Here is a 24,994-nt window from a genome sequence, read left to right on the forward strand (position 1 = left end):
GTAATTGAAAGTCACCAAGTTAGTCGGAAAAGTAGTTAAACTACAGTAGTTTGAGTAGAGTAGTTAAAGGGACACTGACACCCCCCAAAATTTTTTTTTTATTTTTTCCCAGGCGCTTCATTATGGTGTCGGAGGACTACCCAATTAATATTTTGCAACAGAGTAGCGTATTTTTTTAATAAAGCCAAAAGACGCAACTGCTCGAAACCGAAACCGAAACCCGACGGAGGTCGGAGAAGTGGAGAGAAGAGTGTGAGTGGCGGAAGTCACGTGGCTACACGCGACTGTGTTTTTTTTTTTTTTTTTTCCTTCTTCCCGTAGCAGACGACATGCGGCGTACCGGAACTGTTCACCGAGCGATTCTTTTGCAGTTATGTATGTTCCGCTCGTTGTTCTGTACTCCAAGATGAGTTGTTTTGTACATTGAGGAGTTGGAGATGAGTAGTGAGTGCCCGTGGTGAATTTTGATCGGCTCCGAAAAGAATACACCCAAGATGTTGCGTGAAGAGCTGGCTCACATGCCCTGCGTCCGAAACAGAAGTGGCATTGTGCGACAGAGTGTCCGAAAGATCAAAGAGGTCGGGACCAATGGCTGGCTGCAATTCCTGTAGACCATTTACGGGCACCTCGGAAAGCGGACGCTACCTGATTTATATGCTCCTTGCATTTTGTGGAAAGTGATTACATTGAGTTCGCAGGTGTCAAAAAGGAAATCCCGTACCATTTAATTCAGCGACGTGTCGTCCACAACATTTGTTTCTTATTTTTTGTTTCTTCAGTGATAATTGTTTAAAAAGAAAAAGAAATGTAGACATCAAAAAATATTTTAAAAAAAGAAAAAAAAAAAAAGGCTTCACGGGGGATCGAACCCGGTCCTACCGCGTGTGAAGCGGACGTCTTTCCCACTGAGCTACTGGGCCTTTTTTTTTTTTTTTTTTTTTTTTTTTTTTTGTATTTATTGCATGGAAAGGTGACAGGACAAACGGCAAACATACAGTTCGACAAAGTTATTACTTATAAGAATAACAATACAAACAATTAAACGGTTCTTGATCACATCAAAATATTGTTATCTGTTTACGCTCGGGAAACGAAGAAAGGATTCAAAATAAATGACATAACTAAAAATCAGGAAGATGGAGACATCGATGAATGAGAGCATACCAGTCTGGGCGTTCCTTAAGATGATCTAACACATTTCTCACGTGAGATACAGTTTCTATGAAGTTTGATTTTGTAGTCCGGGGTGGATCGGCGTTTCTGTCGATCATTCTCGTCTTCCAGAGACTATGCAAACCCATGAGCGTGAACAAATCATAAGGAAAACTATCGTTGGGTTTTAAAGGTAAAAACCGGATTGTGTAGGCGTTGACGTCCAAATCTTTTTTCAGTGTTCTCTGTAGGACGTCCCAGAAGAGGTAGGCATCAGTGCAGAAGATAAAACAATGTTCTATAGTTTCTGGTTGGTTACAAAGACGGCAATTCACTGACCAGGGTACAAAAATTCCTCGTTCGCGAAGCCAGGGTTTCACGGGCAACGTTGAAGTGTGAAGTTTAAAGAAAAATGACTTCGCGGTAGGTGAGACGCACAATTTTCGGACACGCGTTAGAACATCTTGTCCTGGTCCATGGTTGAATATACTTCGATACAAAGGTACAGGAAAAGTTATGTCAAGAAGATCGGCATATAATGCTTTGCGTGATATTGTAAATAAATATTCCAAAGAAAAACGGGCTCTTAGAAACTCTATTGCGCTTACTACTTCTCTGAGGAATCCCAAGGGACGTGATGTTCCCGCCGATACCGATGAAACCACCAAATAAGGTAAAGCATCTGAGAGTTCTGCCTGTAGGTAAGTACGAAGGAAGTGATGTGATGTTGTTCTGAAGAATAGAAAACGAGTTATTATTTGTTTTAAAAAGATGTGTAATAGACCGAGACCACCGACATCAACAGGGCGAAAAAGATTGTCTCGTCGCATAGGTTCCCAGGTGGAGTTCCACACGAAAGTAGCAAAAACCCTGTGAAACTTTTGAATGTGGGTTCTGGCACAGCAAATAACCTGAAGAACATACCAAAGTTTCGCTGCAAGAAAAATATTACACGCTTTTGTTCGCCCAAAAACGGACCACTGATTTGTTTTCATAATGTTAGCTTGACTTTTGATCTTTGCCACTCGTTCTGTCCAGTAGTGGCCATTGTTCCGAATACAATTGAGGGGCACACCTAAGTACTGGGGAGCAACGCAAGTCCACGATATGCCAGCATATTCTGAGGGTGTTGTGGCCCATTGCCCGCACCAGAAGCCAACGCATTTCGTCTTATTGATGAGAGCACCGGTAGCATCACAGAAGTTTTGAGCTAAAGTGAAGACATTGTCTATGCTTCGCTTATCAGCGCAAAAAAAGGCAATATCGTCGGCGTATGCTAACACCTTAACCTCTGTGGAGTAGAAATGATAACCTTCCACGGTAGGGTTTCTGAGCACGCTTAAGCACAAAGGTTCCAGATATAGAGAAAATAAAAGAGGGGATAAGGGGCATCCTTGTTTGACCGATGATTCTAGTCGAATTGGACTTGAAAGCGATCCATTGATTATAAGCCTCGTGGCACAGTTGCGGTAACACATCTCAATGCCCTTCAAGATTGTGGATCCTGGGTTTACATGACGAAGAATATTGAAGAGGAAAGCGTGGGAGACCCGGTCGAATGCCTTCGCCAAGTCTACTTGCACCATGGCAACTTGTCCAGCATGCAAAACGCAGGTTTCTATTACCGCACGTGCCACGTGTATGTTGGTTTGTATGCATCGCCGCTTAATTCCGCAGGTCTGGTGATCCCCAACGAGACTGGACGTAACAAACTGAAGTCTTTTGGTCAGAATTTTTGCAAAAATCTTATAGTCTACATTGCATAAAGTAATTGGCCGGTAGCTTTCAGCGTGAATGAGCTTATCTGGATCTTTACTTTTTGGAATCAGGACCGTGTGGCTGTTATAAAATGTAGGCGGCAAGGCTCCCACTTCATAAGCCTCCAAGAAGACCTCGAGTAGAAAAGGGCATAGCTGCTCTTTGTACTTTTTGTAAAACTCGGATGGGAGTCCATCAGGTCCTGGTGTTTTAGAGTTTGGTAGATGATCTACCGCCCATCGAACCTCTTCTAGCGTTATTGGTCCGCTAAGCAGGTCGCGTTGAAGCTGATCAACCTGGGGCATCAAAGAAACCAAGGGCTTGGCTAATTGATTGTCTACGGGTTGTTTGTGCCCAAAGAGGTTTTGGTAATGAAATTCAAACGTTTTCATAATGTCGTCTTCGTCTGTTGAGAGCGTCCCATTACAATTTAAAAGTTTAATTTTCTTTGAAAGTCCGTTTCGCATCTCGTCGTCGATTGCGCGGCGCGAAGGTGTTTCAGAGGATAGAAAACGCTTGCACCTAGACCGTACTAGTGCACCATGGTAACGGTTTTGTTCATAACGCTGTATCTGACATTTAACGCGTGTAATTTCTTCCTGAAACAAGCCGGGTGTTTCACACTCCAGCTCATAAAGAATGTGTAAATTTTTCAAAAGGGTAGATTCTTCTTTCTTTGCATGAAACGATGCAATGCACGCGCATTCAATTGCCTCGTTTTTAACCTCCTGCTTGAAAGAGTCCCATTGAGCAAAAATGCCGATATTATGATTTGTTGCTGCTTTGTTGAAGCATTCGCGCACACGCTCTTCGAAATCTGTGTTCTCTAAAAGTCTCGTGTTAAATTTCCACAAAGCCCATTTTGGTTTTGCCTTACGTTGCGTGTCTGTTCCGATACGGACGCTTACAAGACAATGATCTGAAAACGAAACTGGTTTCACGTCATATGCAGTCACACGTGAAAAAAGTGAACTTGAAACGTAAATACGATCAAGCCTGGCATTACATGAAGCTTGGAGGTGGGTGTATCGGAAAGTTGTACTTCGAGAAGCTCCAACATCAAATAGGTGATACTCATATGTGAGAGTGTTGAGAGCGTCAGCACTTCTATCAGGTCGAGAAGGGGGTGTTGACCTATCGTTTATATTACACACACAGTTAAAGTCGCCGAATAAAATTATTTGTTTGTCGGTATCTAAGTATGGGGCAAGGTTTTCAAAGAAAGAGCATCGCTGTCGAACGTCGTTATGAGCATAAATACAAATTAATCGCCAGTATGTGCCATGCAACGAGAAATCGCAACATATCAACCTTCCGTCGTCATCGACGGCGTGTGAGAGTGACGTATATCCTAGCCTTTTCCTTAAAAACAAAAGGCACCCTCCCGACAACCCATCAGCATGACTAACACATACCTCATAATTTGAGAGGAAAGGGTCCAGTGCACGAGCCGTGTCCTCATCAGACGATATTTTTGTCTCCTGGACGGCAACAAAATCGATCTGTTCTTTTGAGAAGAGCCTATACAATTGCGATTGTCGTGCACGAGAACACAGTCCTCTAACGTTCATGGTAGCGAAGCTGAGGGGAGGAAATGCCAGAGAGATGTTAGTTAGGGTGGCAGTGCATCGCCGTCTTTCACCAGGTGGTCAGGCTGTGGGGTCTTGCTGTGCGGCTGTTCCCGCACCGTGGTCGGCTTGCGTTTCACGTCACCTCTCTCGTCGTTCTTGTCTTCTGAGTCACCTGCTGTAGATGACTGGGACGTAGTCGCTGTTGAAGGAGCGGGTCGCTTGACGGGTGCTCCGCTGTATGGGGTGGGACGTTCTCGTCGTGGTAGCAGCTGTTGGAGAGAAAGCTCCGGAGTCGTGTTTAAGGGAGGAAATTCGCTATTTGGCCAATCTTCCTTTGTTGCCTTGATTGTGTTCCCTTGCGTTACCGGGCCTAGCCCTGCGTTAGGTGTCGTCTTCTCAGGGCTGACGGACTGTGACTGCTGTGTCAAAATTTCCAGCTCAGTTTTCGCTGTCGAGGAAGTGGGAGCGATCACCTCTCCTGTGGCGTCGACAACCTCGCTGATGTCCATGAGGTGTTCCTGGACAATGTCGTCCGTCGGGCTTCTTGATTGGCCTAGCTTGTCTGCGTAGGTCATCACACACTCACTCGTAGCGTGGCCATAACGGCGGCACTCCCCGCATCGTGGGGTTCTACACTCACGACGGATGTGACCTATGCGATTACATCGAAGGCATAGTGGAGGACGGCCCGGCACGAGCACCAAGCTTCGGCAGCCAAAGACTGTGAGCTGGTGCGGAATTTGGCTCGCGTTCATCCCTTCTCGAAGCGTCAAGGTCACCTCTTTGTTGAGCGTCTCCATCTGTTCCATTCCGGCGCATCTCCACTTTTCCTTCACGATGGAACGAACTGTACCGAATGGTGCCAGTGCTTCCTCGATACGTTGACTTTCCATGTGGACGGGAAGCCATAGTAGCTTCAGTTTTACATCTCTGGTGTCCGGGTCGATAATCAGGCACCTGCGTCCCTTTACGCGTAGTTCAGCTTTGTTGACGAGTTTGGCCTTCGCGTGTGCACTTGCGCAAGTCACCATCCATACGTGACTCATCTGGAATTGGCCTATCCCGATGATTTCCTGGCTATCGACCACGTCTCGTAAGGCGTCTCGGAAGTCCGGTGCTCTGTATGGCCTCGCTGCCAGATCTCCGTGCAAAAATACCGAATTGAGGCTCAAATTACCTGTAGGTAGGCGGGGTAGGACGGTCCGGTACTCTTCAGTCGTCATGTCAGTGGTTCTGGCCGAAGCCTCAGCAATTCCCCGGCCTGTGGCCGGTGTATTTTCACTGGAGAGCATCGAAAAGCGACCGTTTCGAACGGCGTCTTCTTCTTTCTCCAGCTACTGGGCCTTACCGAAGTTGCGCAATCTCTTTCCTTAGTAATAATTCAGCCAATAAACTGTAAGTTGGAAAGTTTGCTGCCGATTTTCCTCTAGCAAAAGCACTCCCGGGTCGAAGTCGGGATGCACCGCGCATTGGCGACATTCTCACGTAGTAAAGAAATCGTACGCGTGCATACTCAACTCGAAGTAGACACGTCGTGCTTGACGTTTGCGCGAGCGATGTCTTCAGCCACGAGAAGGGAGCGACGGCTCGGCGACGTCTTCGTGCAAATCGGCTTGGTGATCGGGCGTGTCGTACGGGATGAATACCAGTTCTTTTGATCAGTCCCAAATTTCTCTTTTAAAGGCAGACAAAATTCGCCGGTACCGCGAACGACAGTTCTGAAATAGAGGTCCCACGCCCGTCGTCCGCTGCCATCGCCGTCCCTGCGAGTCCCACGATACGCGAAACGACGCACGCACAGATTGCTTCCGGTTGTCTGTGGAACTTTTTTTTCAATCAACGTATTTGCAGCTTTTTAGAAGCCACAAAAAATGGGTTTCATATTTTTTTTCTATTTTTAATATTGAGTGTGTGCCTTCAGTGACCCACGACTTTGATTAAATTTGGTGGTCGCATCGATACCTTAGACAACGGCCCGTGACCGCGGAAAAGAGAGTGAGCGAGACTCGAACCGGCCAGTTCTTGATCGGCGGTTTTCGGGCGGTAAGAAACCGAATTTCGAGCCGTAAATTCTGTTCTGGGTAGTTGAGCTCTCATATGTCACGTACAACTAAAAACCTCGGCGAGCATAAATACCCTGTCAGTGTCCCTTTAAACTACGTCCAAGTCTGGCTGGAGCTCCAGGCATTGTTAAAGTTCGACTGTTCTCATCACCGCAGTGATGAGAATAGTCGAACTTGGGTAGTGGCACACGCAGTGATGAGATTAGTCGAACTTGGGTAGTGGCACACGCAGTGATGAGATTAGTCGAACTTGGGTAGTGGCACACGAGCCGCTACCCAAGTGTCCGCCGAGGCATTGATTGTTACGATCCGATGTACGGTGCTCACGCAGTTCTCCTGTCCAATCTATGAGCCGCGCTCGACTGTCGACAGGCGGGTGGTTTTGATCCCACAAATACGATATCAATCTTTGGGAAGGCAAGACTAAAAGAAATAGTCTCGTTTAATACTCGCCATTTCAACGCGACAAAGAAGCTTCTGAGCCAGTGGCGGCCTATGCGAGTACACTTGAGCCAGAGGACCAGTACGCCTCGAAAAAGTCATGAACATTCGAACCCGATATCGTTTCATGACCCCTTTAAACTTCACGGGGTGTAAAATAAAAGCACTGAAGGGTTGCGGTTAACAAGTGTCAAATAAAATTGTCGAATTAACAGACACAAAATGAAGGAGGCAATCCCTCAGAAATACGTTCAGCCTTTCCACTCTGGTGAAGAAGGAAGACCAGAAAAGCTGTACTATGGTGGGAATGAAGTAATGGCCGGCCGCAAGTCGGCAAGTCAGAGTGGAAAGGCTGGATAGGTTGCCGCCATCTATGAGCGACGGCGGCAACCAGACAACCGGCAAGCCGGTTGTCTGGTTGCTGTCGTCATTTATAGATGGCGGTAGCTCTTCGGGGTTTAGTGTCATCATTTGTTTTCTGACGGACACGACACTGGGGAAACTTTATCCCTTAAAGGGGTACTCCACCGATTTTTTGAGCTACCTCAACTAACTATATTTTCCGACTCCCCGGCCTTTACTCTCTCCGGTATGCTATTTAGAATCGCGAAATTCATAATAGTTATTGCGAAATCGGCAAATGAAAATGATGAAAAAACCAACATTCAAATATACGCGCGCTTTTCAGGGCCGTGACGTCAGTGGCAGGCAGGCTTGCCAGTCGAGCAAGCAGCCAAAAAATAGAATCATAGAGATCATACATACTAACTCTAGAGGAAAAGGTCCGCCATTTTCCCATGCATTCTGGCTGCCGCAAGCGGCGGAGCATGCAGGCAGACCCTCTGGGTCCCACATGGTTACCAACTGCCTTCGATTTCACAAATATATCATCAGAGCAGTGTCTTGAACTTCAACAATCCACGAACTTACGGTGGAAAGATATTCGCGCTCCTTTGGAAGCTTTCTTTTTGCATAGTACGCAGATTTACGGCCTCCCGTCAACACTAAACTAAACCAGAGAACCGGCTCCGGTTATCTGGTTTAGTTTCGTATTTCCGGGCGTGGTTGGCCGCGCCCGGAAATAAGAAACCGGGCAACTACCACATTATCGAGATTTTAACAGAAGGGAAGTTAATGCAGCGTAATGAGTATGCTGCTTTTTATAAACCTTAGAATAGCTCAGAATTTAGTTTGAAACGTTAAATCATCACTGTTTATATTGCTGAGAGTTTTCAGTCTTCGCGATTACCATTGCGACTGTCGTCCTTCAGCTGGCAACATTGGTTTCTTTCTCTCGTGTTCTGTCGCTCTCTTTCGCGATCTTTCATTCGGGACCCAGGATGTCGGCGCGCAAGATTAGCCACTCCTCCTCACCCACCTTTACCCCCCTGAATAGAATATGCCAATCATTTGTTCCGTGCTGGAGCGCGGGTACTGCAGCGAGCTTCCCAAGCATTCATTTGACACCATGAAACTGCTTCGAATCAGTTTAAAACAAAATCTACAGCCCAAAGAGTGAACCCCTGCCTTCCACTGACGCCACTTTTTCATTGTTGCCAGTAGAGACTTCGAGCTTGAAAAACACAGTGAGGACCAAAATTGTAAATTCAATAACTTCGCGAAAAAACAATATTTTGGCCTAATATTTGGGATACTATTTTCGCGATGTTTGTTATTTAGCTTAGCAAAATTTCAAGCAAATCGGAGACAATGAAAAAATCGGTGGAGTAGCCCTTTAACAGCACCGCTGTATAAAGGAGTGTGTCTGTGTGTGTGTGTGGGGGGGGGGGGGGAGGGGGGAGTTTTAAAAACATTTTGTGTTGTAAAGGTTCCTCTTCCCTGCATCTTTGGCGCAGACCAAAAAGCGTCACCCCGGAAACTACTTTGGTTGCAAAAAGGCTCTTGCCAAAAAGCACGTTTTTGTCGTGCCAGACGCTCGCGCCGTTCCTCACGACGATGCACTAAGAATAATAATACGTGCCTTTCAAATACTTGGCTTTCACCCCCCATTCACACTGGAAGCGGATCCGCGTTCGCGAAGCGGTTGCGAACGCGGTTGTATAAAGATCCAGTGCAATTGCACGCGCATTTGATGTCATCAAATGCGCGTGCAATTGTACTGAATTCTTATACAACCGCGTTCGCAACCGCTTTGCGAACGCGGATCCGCTTCCAGTGTGAATGAGCCCTCACTGAGCTTAAACCTCCTGCAGCGTGCCTTTTGCACCGGCGAATTCGATTTTCTCAGCAAGAAGGCAGTATGACCCCCAGCCTATAGTGTGATGACGTCACGTGCATACCGTGCTAAATAGTTCAGCTTTCAGGTGAAATGTGATGTTCGCAACACTAGCAATAGATGTCCTAATTGTAAAGTTGTGCAGTATTTGTAGCAGTCTCGCGATGAAATATCGCAGCCTTGAGAAATGTTAGAGCGCATGACTACTTTAGCATAGTGTTGTAAAATGAGGGCCCAAAACGAGTGCAGGTAAAACCGATTATAACATTAGCCTCCCGAGGCAGTATTTCGCGAAGTTTCGAGCTCACGCAAGCTGATGAAATGTAATTTATACTACGATTTTAAGAATCTGTGTCTGTCTTTCGCACTATTTATGTAAAATCATGAATTTCCTTTCGTGCATCTTTACGCATCTCTTTTTGCAGTAAGGCGTTCTGCAAGGGATTATTTGAAAAAGTAACATTAATTATCTCTCTCTATTTGAACATTTCGTGTATTTGACTTCCAGTCCATCATGTGAGCACAGAGTCTTTTGAGCGTACCCTGCAACCCGATGTTTCACACTGCCAATCAGCAAACAGAGAAACACTTTTACGCAGACTCTACAGCTCGTGTAGTTTCGAGTATCGTCCTTCCGCGTCGGTCTCAAGTGGTTATGCGAACTTTGTAAAGTAAAATTTATTGATAAATATAAAATATATTTAATAACCCTTAGCAAAAAGAGACCGTACTTCAAACGAAGTTGAAATATATTGAATACGGATATTCATTTTGTATTTATTCTGTATTATTTTGGCCGCATCGAAATACGCGCGTAAGGTATTCCAAATACATTATAAATATGAATAAAAATATTTTAGATATACCAAAAATATTATCCCTTCACACTCAAGGTGCCATTTGTGCATTAAAAACCGGTTACACAATTTTTTTTTATTTTCGATTTTGTCAGCTAATGGTGTCCCTGTGGTATTTAAAGGCACTACTAAATACATCCCACAAAGCTACATTAGAAACGAACACAAACACAAACACCATGACGCACTGAACAGCTCATTCACAGTCCCGTTGACTGCTCTAGAGCCTTATATAGCCTACATACTGAAGGTAATCATTTTTTCGGTGACCGCCTCTGCGCTTAAGGTTCCAAGTATTCGATCTTCTCCTCGGGAGTCTGTCAAAGGGGAAACAGTGTTTTGAAGTTCGTGGACGATATCTCTTACTAAAAAGCATTGGTACAACTAATAACAATTCGGCGCAGTCCCTAAAACAATACCCACACAAACGGCTCATAAAATACATGTTATTGCTTCTCTGCGTAGCACCACTCAGGACGAAGCGAATCAAGGCAGTTTCTTCACTTTAAAATACTGTAAACGACTTTATTTTCGTGAGGACCTAATTCTCGCAAAGTTCGCGAATCGCCTGCAATTCCGAAAAATAGGTCCCGTGAACAATTCCGGCAAAATGTAAAAACATTAATATCTATATTGCGATCCCAGCGCGTCGCGAAAATTAGAATTTACGAATTATTCCAAAACTCCAGCTTAGACCTAGATCGCAAAATATTGAGCCCGCGAAAAATAAGTATTTTACAGTAGTTATTTTGCCTTTCCTTTTTAGTAGTAGACTATTTAATATGGTAGTTAATGCCACTATATTAAAGTCACTATTCACATCACGTACAATGGTGAGTATACACGTTCAGTGAACTAACATTGTGCTAACAAAACCACGCCAAACGTACCTGTTCACAGCACCTGCTGAAGCTTTCCAGCATCAGCAAATGTTGTGGTTGTATTTCCCGAACCCCGTTTGTGATTGGAGTGCAAGGAACTGATCAGGCGTGTTCTTGATAGAAAAAAGGAAACAATAACATAAACTGGGCTGATTTATCAGTGCGATGCTGCGCAATTCAGTTGACAAACTAATCAAATGTTGTATTTAGGCGCTTCAGTGTACTCCATATCTGCTTGAAGTGAACTTCTAGAAGGGGAGCTTTTCAATATTTTGGTAGTTTAAGTCAAATTACCAAAGTATTGCAGTCAAAAGGTATTTTGAGTATAACACAACAGTATTTACGATTTTTATGTATTTTAAGAGTATTCTGCACGTATTTTTGATTGCTCCATTTTTTTAGGGTTGGAGTATATTTTGCACGAATTAAAGAAATATTTCAAAAAATATATGTGAAAGGTATTTTGTTCCTATTAATTTAGTATTTACATATTTCAAAACGCATGAAGGGGACTTCAAATGTAATTTAAGTGAAGGTATCTTAAAATGATTTTTATCAGTAGATTTTAGTACTAAGTAAAAAAAAAAGAAGTTTATATTTTCGGTCTATTTTTCATGTACTTACAATTATGAACTGCATTTCAAATACATTCAAATTAGAATGTGGTATATTTCAAACGTATTAGTTTTCGCTAAGGGATAGTAACTGAATAATTCACAACATTAATAGAGGGCCGACCACCCTAAAGCAATGCCCCCCCCCCCCCCAAATTATTTGAAAGGTGTTCTGCCAATCTTTTCCGGCGTTTTTACCCGGACAGGCACGTTGTAAGTGATATCGGACGGCCTTACATACATTTCTGATTTTGAAGCTAATTTAAATAACTATGTGTTCCTCACACATATAACTTCTCAAACATACAGAAGTCTGTTATTGCCTCTTTTATGTGGTGAACATTACTTTCATGTGTCTGTGGGCTGGACAAATACAAAGCAAACAGGGGCGCGCGGCGGAACTATGACGACTACGCATGCAAACCGTCAGAAAGTGTACAATTAAATAGCTGCCATGTGGAGTAGAACCTGAAATACTACTTCGTTTTACTTAACAAAAAAGAACCTTGAAGGACGCTTAAGCTTCGCCTTTAAATGTGGAACGCGATAGCGTCAACGGGCCTCGTTTGCATCGCATTCTCATTTGCCGCTCAGGCGTGCCTCGCGTGGCCTAGTGAAAAGCGTCTGACTCGCAACTAAAGGGTTGTGGGTTCGAATCCCGCCTAAACTTTAAGGCGAAGAAATCACTTTCCAAAGTGAAATAATTTGAAACATACGGCGACCTATAATTCGCATTACATGTCATGTTTTAATCACTCTCATTCCTTGCGTGATGTCACGTATCAGGTAAGCATTGTGGGTTGTTTGAAATTCTTGCGCAAGGGTATATAGCTCTGACGTCATGAACCTATCGACCAATCAGGATTTTCCAGTCACGCCACCGACATCGGCTTTTGTGCGACATGAGCTCCTTAACGCTATCGTGTTAAAATCATCAATTAGCAAGGGTGATGCTCATTTGCAAATTAAACTGTCCGGCGTCTTGTCAAGCACAAACCTCAAGAGCCAGGCTGTGCCAGTTTATTTTGTATAAGAAAATGGTCACTTGGGCAAGCACTATTTTGGGCCAGATTCGATCTGAGTCCGAAGGCGCGTATATATTAGAGTGGACAATTGCGATTACTCCTTGCTCCATGATTAGTCGCATGCATGCGGTGCTCAGCGTAAACAATATTTGGTTATAACAACAGACACTTGGATTGGCACTCGGTGTTTCTATAAAAAATAGTCTGAAAGGAATTATCCTAAAACTTTTGTTACATTTTGAAATTTTCATGGCTTTTAGCTCAGTTGGGTCGTTATCATATACATATATATTGTGAAGTGTATTTCGCAAACCTTATTTCATGATATATATGGCCACGAGGTGCTCACTTGATAATTTTATGAGATGTAATTAATTCTTCAGTTCAAGGACACCATTTCACTTTTAATACTGCGACACAAAGTTGTACCGATCACGGGTATTTCAGACGACCTATCACACTTCGTTACAAAATTTTTTACCGTATAAATAGATCAGCTTGAACTTTAGAATTTTACTTAAACACGAAGAAAGAACAAGGAAATACAGTATAGTTCTAAATTAGAAGCTGATCTATTTACAGGTATGTACCAACAAGCTCAACTCTTTACTCTTGTACTTAGGTAGAATATATTTTATTGGTAAACAAAGGGATGTTGAGTCGTATGAACACGACGTTATGTATGTTAATGTAGATCTTCTACTCTTGCGTTGAAATTAAATAACTAAATTTAATAGTTTTGGTACCTAAAAACAAAAGTAAATTGCACGGACGGTCGAAGAAATTATAAAGTTAATTGTTTCACGGCGTAAATAGCGTATATTGCCAGAACAACGCGGAAAATATATTCTTAATCGAGCGGTTCAAACCGGTTCGAACCGGTTTGAACCGTTATTTTTTGCTCCCCGGAACTGAACCGGAACCGAACCGAAAGCCGTGAACCCGAACCGGAACCGAACCGATAAAAATTTCGGTTCGACACCCTGGTTCTAACCGTCTCAAAAGAGAGAACGCGCGAGCTTGAGCTGGTTTAAAAAAAAAGGCATCCAAAGAAAAGAGGCGGCACGCTGTGTTCTTTGTTATTATGCGTCTAATTTAAAGTGACCATATTCCTTGGGCCCCAAAGCGGGACGCGTATCGGGGGGGGGGGGGGGGAAGGGGGGGTTATTGTAATCATACCTTTCATTATTTCGTATACACCGTGTGCATTTCTTTTTCTTGCTATTTGCGTACTTTGTGGCTTGCAGCTATCTAATACATTTGGTTGGAATATTCCTTTGGTATTAATGTATTTATTTTTATGTACTATGTCCATAGTACTGTTCACATGTCATACGCCAATTAATCTTCAGCATCTTCTCTGTCGAGCATATCTTGTTCCTTGATCAGAGGAAGCACCCTCTCACCGGTGCGATCCTTTCGTTTAACCGAATCTTTCACCTATCCGCGGTTCGAGGAGCAAAAGCGGGACAAACGGCGTCCCACAAGCACGCTGGTGGGACAGCGGGACCCCGGCCGGAAAAGCGAGACCTGTCCCGCCTAAATCGGGACGTCTGGTCACTTTAGTCTAATTGCAAATTGTTGTGCGTATGTTTATACAGCCGGAAGTTAGTCTGCCTTAGTGGGCGTTTGGTGTCTCAGCTGTAGATGATCAATTTAGCAAGTGCGGTACAACAGCAAAGCTGGGGTCTTTAACGTGCACCACGCGGTAGTTATACACGACCGCACGCCGGTACGATGCTCTTCCAGATCGAAACGGGCAGGGGCGGGATGGTTTCTGCAGCGCGAGCTTTCGCTCCACGTGCTCCAAGCTGGTGTGTGCTAGACCATGCACGCGGCCACCGACCTCTCCCCCCCCCCTTGTGCGCCTAATTTATATACAGGTATAAGTATTTGAAGATCGACGATGGACGTCGATCTTCAAATACTCGAGGTAATGTAACGTAATAACATTATATAAATAATAAACTTGTTGAAGCACTGAAAGACTCAATTTTTCAAATCTTGGATGGTAATATGGCGGTAGCCTATTACATTTACTGTTGGATTGTAATATGGCGGTAGCCTATTGTACTTACTGTTGATGAAGAGCAATATCAGGTGACGAGGTAATGATTAAATGATGAGGCTCTATAAGGACGACGACATTAGTGGGTGTCGAACCACAACATACAGTGCCAGACTTGTTTCAAGTCTCGTGTACCCAAAGACTTTCCTCACCCGCAACAGAATACGGTAGAATCAATGAGGATGCTGCTTTACAACTGTACGTGGAACAGGAAAACTACACTGTGCAGAAGTGCGGCTTATTCGTTAGTATGAGGGACGAATTTCTAGCAGCATTCCCTGATTGACTACTTGGAATATGGCCTCGTTGACGTAAAGTGTCCCCGTTCCAAAAGATTCTTGAAGCATACTTAAACCACAAAGGAGTATGAGGCGAAAAATAAGAAAAAGGAGCCTAGTGTGAAAGGTCCAAATCACCACCATAGCTTCTACTATCAAATACAAGGGCAGTTACACAATACACAAAGAGAGTTTTGTGATTTAGTTATAATTACACTCAAGGGCATTGATATCCAACGTATTCAGAGGGATGACACCTTTTGGTCAACCAACATAGAAGCCTTTTCTACTCAAGTTTTACATGGAAGGCCCGACTTTCGCTGAAATTCCTCACGTAGACAAGTTGTCTGACCGAATAAACTGCCATTACTCCCGATCTGGGAATCTCTCGATCTTCGTTCGTAGGCCATAGTATCATGAGATTGAGTGGTGCGGCTCTTCGTCCGCCGAATATTGCTTCGGCGGGTGTTTTTGGCGAGTAAAACGAGACCGTTGCGTGCTGCTGGAACAAGAACCTGGCGATTCTTCACTAAACTGCTCCTTCCATAAGCTTCAAAAGGGCTTTTTTCCGTTTCGCACACCATCTGTTCTGCTAGCCCGTTAGCTGCAGGATGCTATAGTGCACTAATTTGATGCCTGATGCCGGTTTTTTTTCTTCAAACACTTGTTTATTTTATTTGAAGCAAGATTTGGCGCGTTTTCAGAGAAAAGTATTTTTGGTAGGGCAAAAGTAGGCAAGAGAGACCGTAGAACGTCAATACGTGTTTGGACATCGTGGCAGGCATCGTGTAAACTTCCAGCCACTTAGAGTACGTAACAACCATGACTCCGCAGATGCGGATACGTTTCGCCACCCGTCGACTGTATAGTGGATAGTTTTCAGTTATTGTTCATGATGGCGTTGGACTCAAGGAAGTCTTCGAGTCTTTCCACAAAGTTAGCCCAGGTGCCAGGACTTTTGTCGAAAGCGGTAAGTGTTCGAAACGTCGACAACGTCAGTAGCCACGTGTTGTGCTTGACAGTGGACACTTACCATTCCCTGAGAAGAAACTTGCTTGTTCGTCTGCCACGAGTCGTTCGATATCAGGTCATCACCGCAACACCATCTCCCGACAAAACTGGTCTTCATTGTCCGCATGTCCATAGTTAGCAATCACGTGAACTTTAAATTCCCGAACGCTCATAACTTGCCGTCGCTAAACGCCATTCATTCATAGCATCTTCATTGCAAATACACGTCTTCCAATTTCTTCTGATGGTTTTCATCATATTCCTCATAACCTGTACTTACAACATTATGTGTGTGGTACTTCCGAAAATATTTCAACGGCGTTTGTTTTCTGGGAACTATAATGTAACAACCTTTACAACATCTTCCGGACCTCGCGAAACACAATATTTCGTGACGTTATTTTAGTCTTCATTAAAATGGTGAGGTAAGTACCGTAAATCGCGAAGCAGTTTACGTGACGTTTGCTTCCACTGGTGTCTTGGAAGGTTGAGTCTACTGAGCGTGCATTCCTGCAGAAGAAATTTTCATTGATATAGTATTAACACGTCAATCAACATTTGATTCCTTCTTGGTAAGGTTTATTGCAAAAACCTGTTTCAACTGCGGAATCGCATCTCCCTATATCAGAGAACAATTTATACCCAGCCTGACATTCTCGCATACATCTGTTCGCTGGGCCGCTACTTGAGCCAGCTGAGCACAGCTGGCGGCGGCGCGAGCAAGGCCACGAGGGGAACGTGATGGTGCTCGAGCCATCCCACTGTGAACCAATGTCTCGGCCACCCCACGGGTGCGTATCGCCATCTATTGGTTGAACTAACGCCTTGTTCAAGATGGCTGCCTTGGGACCGCAGCCTTAAGATGAGGCGTAAAGAAAAAAGATTGAAATTTTTATATATGATTAATAATGGCTCATTGCAGATAGATAAAGCAGCCTACCTAGTTCCTGACGAGTCGAGAATAACTCGGAACAAACACAGTCGCGCACTTCATCAGCCCCAGTTCTTCAAGGACTGTTTCAGATACTCATTCTTTCCACAAACCATAAGTGACTGGAATCCTCTTTCGGAGCAAGCCGTGGTATGCCAATCACTTGAAGCTTTTTCTTCTTGTATAGCATCTTGCAAAATGTGAAATAAAATGAGTTTTTTTTTATCGTTTCCCACCAACGCATCATAGCCCATGACGGATCTAATTTTTTATCTTTCATTGTCAAAGCATTTTTTGTGATTATTTGGTGATATCTTTTATAGTACCTTTTCAAGTGTGTGCTGCTCTTGTTGTTGTTATTTTCTTTGTACACTTGTATACCCACCCTATCATAGTCTCAATAGAGACTGGGGGGGGGGAAGGAATCTGGAGAGCCTGGAGCTAGGGAAGTGCAGTGGCTAGGGAAAAGAGGGAATTGAAGAAGCAGGACCAAGAGATGGGAAAACGCGGGACTGTGTGTATGTGGAGGATAGCGATTAGATGTGGCTTTGGATGTGGTGACCAATAAACGGAGTGTTAACCCTAACAGTCTTCAATATTAGAGTTGGTCACAACACTTCTACGGATCTTATAGTGCATTTATTAGAATTCTCTATATCAAAAAACAAATATTCACACACAAGTACACTGTAGCTCGTCATACCACAGGCAAGCAATGGTCATACACGCATGGTGTCAATAAATGCAGAAGGAAACACATCTCAGATACCAAGAAAAAATGACTCGCATATCACAGATCCTGACATACAGAAAAAAAAAATCCAACTCGTAACACATAGACAGTGTGCTAACTAATAAGTGCTAAAAAATAAGCTCTCTATATAAAAAGGTTTTTCACTCCAACAAATAAAAATTTCCCGAGCAATAAAAAGAAACTGCACCACCATATCCCTCCCAGTAAACATCTGCAAGTTAGTATCCGCTGATATAGGAGAATCAAATAATGCCGAGATAAAAATGTACAGAACATCTAAAAGACAACAGCATCAATAGGATGCTCCTCACCACTAAAACAATGAAGATTCGAACCTGCAATGACGTTAACAAAGAAAAAATCCCCAATACTTCAAAATAAAATCAAACCAGCTCGGATCACTTCTTTTCTACCATGCTGGTGCTGCTGAAAGCAGTATACAATTCTGAATGTACCACCGCAAAACATGAAATGACACACGATAATTGATGCATGCACGCAAACACACTCCAGTGTAAAAATGTACATACACATGGCATCCCTGTGCAGAATCAACATGGGAATGAGCAGATCAGAACAGTCATACAGCCTATAGCAACATGAACTTGCATGAGCCGGGCACTTGGCGTTGCTGGAGGCTGCGCACACCTTTGTACTCGAGGGAAACAATCACCAGCCTGGTTTAGAGCCATGTCAGTCCGCCAATGCACAAATTGACCTTTCATTCCATGAGCTTTTGTAACAGCATGGTCTTCAATGAACGAAGGGTCAATTCTTCCCTCATATGCATGTTTTACCCAAATTGCACGCGTTTCTGAACAAGGATTTCAAACCTGCCATTCAATTTTAGTTACCTCTTCCGGCACAAAGGAGGCTAAATGATTAGTGGCCCAGTTCTTCCGGGTCATTAGGATGGTCCTCACTGAAAAAGGCCTTCCACCTATCTGAGGATTTCTCAAGATTCACAATATTTCCAAAAGCTAATGGAATGCTTAGAAAACTAGCTGTTAATCAGCAACTGGAAAAAGAAAAAAAACAAAACAATATGGGAGTATAATAAACCGAGGTACAGCTAATTAAAATTATTTTTCATAGACCTAGTTTAGAGGAAGCTTTAACCCCTTGCCTACTCATTTTTTTTCTTTAAAGATTGTACAGAAAGCTTTATTTAAATCAAGCGATTTGCGTCAAAATAAAGAAAAACGTTTCCTTGGCTTTCAGGCGTAGTCCCGTGCTCTATACCAGGACTTCTGGTCGTCTCCTCTTCTTCAGTAGTTCTTCACAGTATGATAGAAATCGAGAGATTAGCAGAAACCTCACATAGGACATCGTTTTGCCGAAAATTGGGGTCTCCACTATGGACCTCTTGGACCAGTTCATTTTTACTGTGTGTTTTTTCACTTGCGTCATAATGATGCTCAAGGCAAAGTATGCCTTTATCTCATTCGGAGTGGTGTCAAACCATTGCTCCTCATAGCATTTCTTGGGACGATCCTCGTCACCCATCTTTTGTTCAGCGTAGCGATTTGTCTCAGCAGAGACAGACGCCCAAAAATCATGACTTGCAAACACTGAAAAGGTCGACAAGGCGCTTGTCTTCTCACCAAGACTGCGTTGAACCCTTGCTGACACACCTGCGGTTTCTACAAAGGTGAACTGAGCAGGCTGGTTGTCCCTCTACTCCCAGTTCCACTGACGTGCAGACGCCGAAGTCGATGAAATGCTTCCAGGATTCGCATCGTTTTCAACACTTTTCTCACTGTCCGTTGAACTCTCATCGGATTCCGAGTAATCGGAAAGGCAGCAGGATTCGTCATCAGAAATACTGGCGCATTCATCACTTTCAAAAAGAAGTCTTTGTATATCTTCGTCCGCCAAAGCAGACCTCCGCGCCGAAGACATGTTTTTGGCGCGCTTGCTTACATTAGCGCACTTTTTTTTTGTCAATGGAGCGTCCTCTCTCTGTCAAAAGGCAAAGCAAACAAGAAAAGAACCCAAGGTAAACAGGAGCAACAGGGGTAGTGCTGCCATCTGCCGCAGAGCTCACAAAACAAGCTCTGAAACCGAAACACGAGTCGCACTCGTGGTCGGGTCTTATGGTCCGTAAATGGCGGCACGAGTGACACTCGCTATTAGTAGGCAAGGGGTTAATGGGGGACGTGGCCTTGGAAATCAGAATTTTCAGAAAAAGCTTTTTTTTCAAAAATGATATGTTTATTAACTTCAAAAGAATGGTTTCAAAAACTTTTATTTATAAACATGCAGGATTTATCTCGCAATAAATTGTTGGGAATGCCGGCAGCCCTCTGAGTCGGCAGGAAACAAGTTTTTTATGTTTTTGATATACCGTTCTGCTCCATACTCGTAGCCAGAACATCTCACCCCCATTGGAAACACCATTTACTCTAGATTTAGCCTGTAGAAGCTTTCCAAGGTTAAAAGTATTAATGAGAACATAAAAGAATGCGGAAAATTTGGCATGAGCTATCTTATTGGTTGAGAAGGGATTGATCCTGCTCAATGACGTGATATTGTGCCACCTTCACTAACACGCTTTTGACACTATCTTCAGATCATATTACTGCTTTGCTCTTCTTCCTTAGAATGACGTGCATCTTAGTTGTCAGCAGTTTATTTGTCGAGGAAAGCCTGCTACCAAACTTAGCGCGCCTACGAACGACACAAACTGGTAGCCATTTCCAGGGGAACACCAAAGTCTTAAAGAGGAAAGTGCTAACAATGCTTCAGGTGAATTTTGTGTATCTGGGACTTGAAATGCATTTTTTTCAGTTTCACTTTTTGGCTAAAAAGGTGGTATGAGGAAATATACAATTTGACATTTTGAAAGTTTAAAGACATCTATTAGTGGGGTCCTGGACTCAACTTTCTAGGAACAAGTTAAGCTACTCATCATCTGAAAGAGCTGACTTTTCCGTGATGAAAAATAAATGTTTTAAAATACCAAAACTTGCAAAACATTTTTTCTTTTGGATGGTATTGTTTTTCTAGAGAATTGCATTTTCCACAATTAAATTTTACCTTAACTTGCACTATGGGTATTCTACTTTACATTAGAACAAAAATCTTGCGAATTGCTATTATTTATTTATTTTAATACATTTTACAACAAAGTAATTTTTTACTGAAGCTTATTAAGCATAGCATGTTGTAGAATTGGCCTACAAGACTAAAAGTTTAGATGTCATCATTCCTAATGGGGGTTCAATTCACCCTGAAAGTTTGAATCAATTTGCAGGAACAATTCAAAAGTTGACCCTCCCAGGCCATGTCCCCCCTTAAGGTGTCGTACAGTTTCTGTTAAAACACAATATCAAGTTTGTTGAAATCCATGCCACGACTTACACTTTTAACGCACATCGGGAGACCAAATTCTATTCTGTGAAGAGGGTTAACTTCAAAATAATAGTTTTCAAAAAGATCCGCCTTACATTTCCTAATCCCGAGAAAAATACCAAAGACCCAGTTGCCATGCCAAAACTGCTCAACCCATCGACGAGACAGAGGAATACAGGGGCTTCTGAAATACACAGTCAAACCTGAGGTTTTCAAAGCGTCCACTAGCATACCGTGCACTTTTACCACAATAAAATAACGCAACATAATAACAGCATCCCCATGTCGTGCACATGCTCCTCACTTTCGCAGCACAAAACTTTGTAAGGACACCCAACCAGACAGCAAAGCCTCTCCCATCAAAACACATTGCACGGGTTCTTGCTTCTCAAGATGAAACAAACAAGCGACCATAGCGTAGAAAGGCAGAATCATCAAAATACTGGCTACTCTAGAGCATCCACAACTAAATGACTTGCATCAAATAAAAATCAGCTAGAAAGAGCCGTAGAAACCAACTAGACTAGAAAATCAAAATGCTACAACCAGCCCGAGGAGCCGGTTTCCATGAGCACGGCGAGCGGAGCTCCAGCCAAAACCTCCATGGTTTGGCTGGAGGCGTGCAGGCTCCGAGCAGCTGGAGGAGCGCAGAGAACCCTGGCACCGCCCCACCAAAAGTGCCCCACAAGTGTCCAGTGGAAAAGTTCTCTACCGCGACTACAACCGACGTGCATAGAGTGCGTGCCCCGAGGTCCATATGGGACCGGGGACGGTACGTGTCCAAACTTGGCCCACTGAGCATCCTCCGAATAAGAGAAAAACAACATCTCCCCGCATTTCCTCGCAAGCTCAATACCCGAGAACGAAAACACTATGTGTCTCCTAGTTTCTTAAAGCTCAGGAATCACTGACTAATGCTACGAGCCCTCTTCGGAGGGCCGTTCTGTCCAGATGCGGGTTCGGTGGAAGCTCCACAGAGCCCTGGCGAGGCAAACGAGGTTTGGTGCTTGCGAGGTGTCCAACGAAGAATGGAATTGGAGGAGACGGGACAAACTGCACCTTTCAAATGGCATTCCAGTTCACCTTCGGCCCTCGCGAGAAGGAATGTTTAGTTGGCATCCCAAGAAGCGTCAGGTCCGAGGTCCCATTGTCTCCCAGTCCCCAGTTTGGGTATGCCTGCTCCCCTTCTCTTCCGAGCGCTTTGTCTCCTCGGAGGCAGGAGCGTCCGTTTGTCCCATATCTCAACGACAGTCAATCGTCAGATCTGCGCCAACGTGCGGCGGCAAACAACACGGCGATGGCGGCAAACAATCAGAATTGCCGCTAAGGCTCTCGAGGTCGCACAATCGCCTAGGAGATGAAACCCTCAAAAATCAAACAATTTGTAAAAAGGAACACAAAAACAGCCATTCAATTTTAGTGTGTTCCTTCTAAAAAGAAGCCATATACGAAACAAAAAAGGCCAATTTTCCGCGATTGATTTCCATTTTGGTCAACAAAGCAAACGCGAGGTTTCGAATGCTCGTAGCATAGACACAAGGACGACGGATGAGTGCGGAGTCGACTCGAGCGAAATGCACCGAGAAGGAATGCAGTGTCCAAAGCCTCGCTTCCGCGACCCACAATTTGTGGTCGTTGCGGGAGATGGACCTTGGCCGTACCCGACTTTGCCCCCCTTCCCCGCTATGAAACAGTTGCCACCGACGCCGGCGGCACGTGCATGGTGCGACCCGCTGAGCGGACGTGCGGGCCCCAAACCCTTCGGAGCGGGAAGGAAGGGTGCGGGAGCGCCGCGGAGGTCTCAGGCGACGACGAGCGGTTCGTCATCCGAGAAGCCCCGGATGATGGGGTCGTCGTCGTCCTCGTCATCCGCCAGCCCCCCGTTGTCTGCACCCGTGCTGAAGGTGGTAGCTCCTGACCGGGTGTCGTAGTGGGTGTTGGCAAATGAGACGAAGCTGCGCTGCAGCCGCCGGTGGCGCACCACCAGAAATGCTAGGACCAGGCCCAGGGCCACCAGCACTGCCAGTGCACCGACCACCGCCCCCACCAGGCCACCTGTGCCCACGGACAGCGGCCCTGTGGACAGCCAGGACGGCACATGGTTCGCACGCAGCTCCTCCAAGGTAAAGTTGACGCGTCTCCGGGGGGCCATTTTCGCAAAGGCATTGAAAGCCCGCATACTACTAGCTCCAAAAGTGCAGATGGGACCACCAGCAATGGAAGTGGCATTTGACTTTTTCTAGCATGCAACACGTTGATTTAAAGCAGCCAGTGACTCTTTTGAAGCAGATCCCAACACGCGTTAGCGCATCGCTCAAAAATTTAACGATTGCATCGCTAAATGAGTCAATTTTGGATAAAAATTGACGGTTCATCTTTGATTTTGAAGTTTATTAGTTTTTATCTTCCGCAGTTACAATACATATAAATAATCGTAATCGTACATATAAATAATTGGAATGCAGCCACGGGCATCGTCCGCTTAGCCGACCAAGGTTAACATTCCTCATTTATAATTTATTGTGTATCCAGTTATAAATATTGGATATACAAAAATATGTTAAATTTAGCTCGAGTTGAAATTTCCTGGCAGCTCTACTAATTGCGAAGTTGCGACAAATGGGAGCCCGCCAAATAGAACACCCTAGAGCTGCTAAATACAGCATAGTTGGCGGAGACCGCAATCACCGCCGCACTTACAGACGCGCCTGCATGGGACCTCTACACAGCATAAGCGATACAACACAAAAATAAAAAAGAAGAAATGAAAAAAAAAACCCAGAAATGTGAGATGCATAAAAAAAATCATAAAAAAGTTAAGCAAGCAACAAAAAAAAAAAAGCTCACTAAATTCAGACAACAAAAAAGAAAGGCAAAAAAAAAAAACGAAAAGAAAAAACGGGCAAAGCAATAACGGCAAAAGAAAAAGGTAAACAAACATAAAGCATTCGAAGTAAGATTGCACAACCGTTGTCGACGCACTCAACTTGCTGAAGACTTTTTTTTTAAACTTTATTTTGGGGCAAGGAGTCGCGCAGCATCAGCAGTGTTCAGGGAAAGGGCGCAGGCTACCATTCTGACAGCGAGCACTCCCTCCTCTCTCTACGCGTGCCCACGTGCCCTTCACTTGCTTTTGCTATCTTCCACTTTTTAGGGGCGAAGCTCCTTAGGGTCTAGCCTTGTCCATTTGTCCGGCATCCGTGCTCACATCGATTGCACTGCAACCAAGATCGGCCCACTTTAAAAAAAAAAAAAAAAGTATGCCCGCACGGCGGTTTGAACTCAGGACCGCTTGCTTACAAGGCAGACGTCTTAACCACTACGCTACACTCCAACGTTGCATGTAGCCGCTCAGCGTCTATACAGGAGAGGGTGCTGCGACCACGATCCATACCACACATTCTCTTTCTGACATGGACCGTTGACTTAGGCGGTTCAGATGCGTTCCCACGGCTTCTAGCGGATCCAAGATGATCTGTTAGAAGAACCACTGGCTCTGCATTTCACCGACCATAAAGCAGCAATAATGAAGTCGAAACGCAACCCGGAACTCAGCACTACCTATGAGCAATAAAAAAAAAAAATCAGCACCATCAGCACTACCTATGAACAATAAAATCAGTACCATCAGTACCCACCAGAGCTTCGCCCCAATCAACATCATTCACCACGTGGAGATGCGGCCCCTTTCTTTTTTTGACGGTTCATTGTATTTTTTTTTCCACAACTGCTCTTTCGTTGTGTATCTTCCAGCCTGGATGCTGGTTTGGAGGTCTGCTAGCCATGTAAGGCAAGCGATGTGATGTGCTTGCCACTGGCGCAATCGGATCGTGGGAAAAGCAACGGGCGGCCGGGCTTCGTTCGCTATATCGAGTGTCCCTGCCACGAGAGTTGGATACAAAAAGACAACGCTCCTGTACTATTACACTTGATTTTCAAGGGGATGTTTGGACTGTTCGATATAAACAATATTTTGAAATGCCCGAGTGTGATATAACCG

The 24,994-nt window shown here is 44.3% G+C and overlaps 2 protein-coding genes across 2 annotated transcripts in view; both read right to left on the reverse strand.

Annotated features, from left to right (window-relative positions):
• Positions 1-1,121: 1,121 nt before the first annotated feature.
• LOC115329299 lies at positions 1,122-2,080 on the reverse strand. Its single transcript, XM_029990854.4, has one exon. It carries the CDS (start codon positions 1,980-1,982, stop codon positions 1,122-1,124), a length of 861 nt encoding a protein of 286 aa, XP_029846714.4. The 5' UTR covers positions 1,983-2,080.
• Positions 2,081-17,506: 15,426 nt separating this feature from the next.
• Positions 17,507-24,994, reverse strand: part of LOC8025626 (sortilin-related receptor) — a 286,962-nt gene continuing 279,474 nt past the window's right edge. Inside the window, exon 40 of the mRNA XM_029971324.3 lies at positions 17,507-23,070. Within this exon, the coding sequence (XP_029827184.2) occupies positions 22,796-23,070 (275 nt within the window). The 3' untranslated portion in view covers positions 17,507-22,795. The remainder of the gene's footprint in view (positions 23,071-24,994) is intronic.

Source organism: Ixodes scapularis, unplaced genomic scaffold (assembly GCF_016920785.2).
Source record: "Ixodes scapularis isolate PalLabHiFi unplaced genomic scaffold, ASM1692078v2 PGA_scaffold0__279_contigs__length_252992795, whole genome shotgun sequence".
In the NCBI taxonomy this organism is placed as follows: Eukaryota; Metazoa; Arthropoda; class Arachnida; order Ixodida; family Ixodidae; genus Ixodes; species Ixodes scapularis.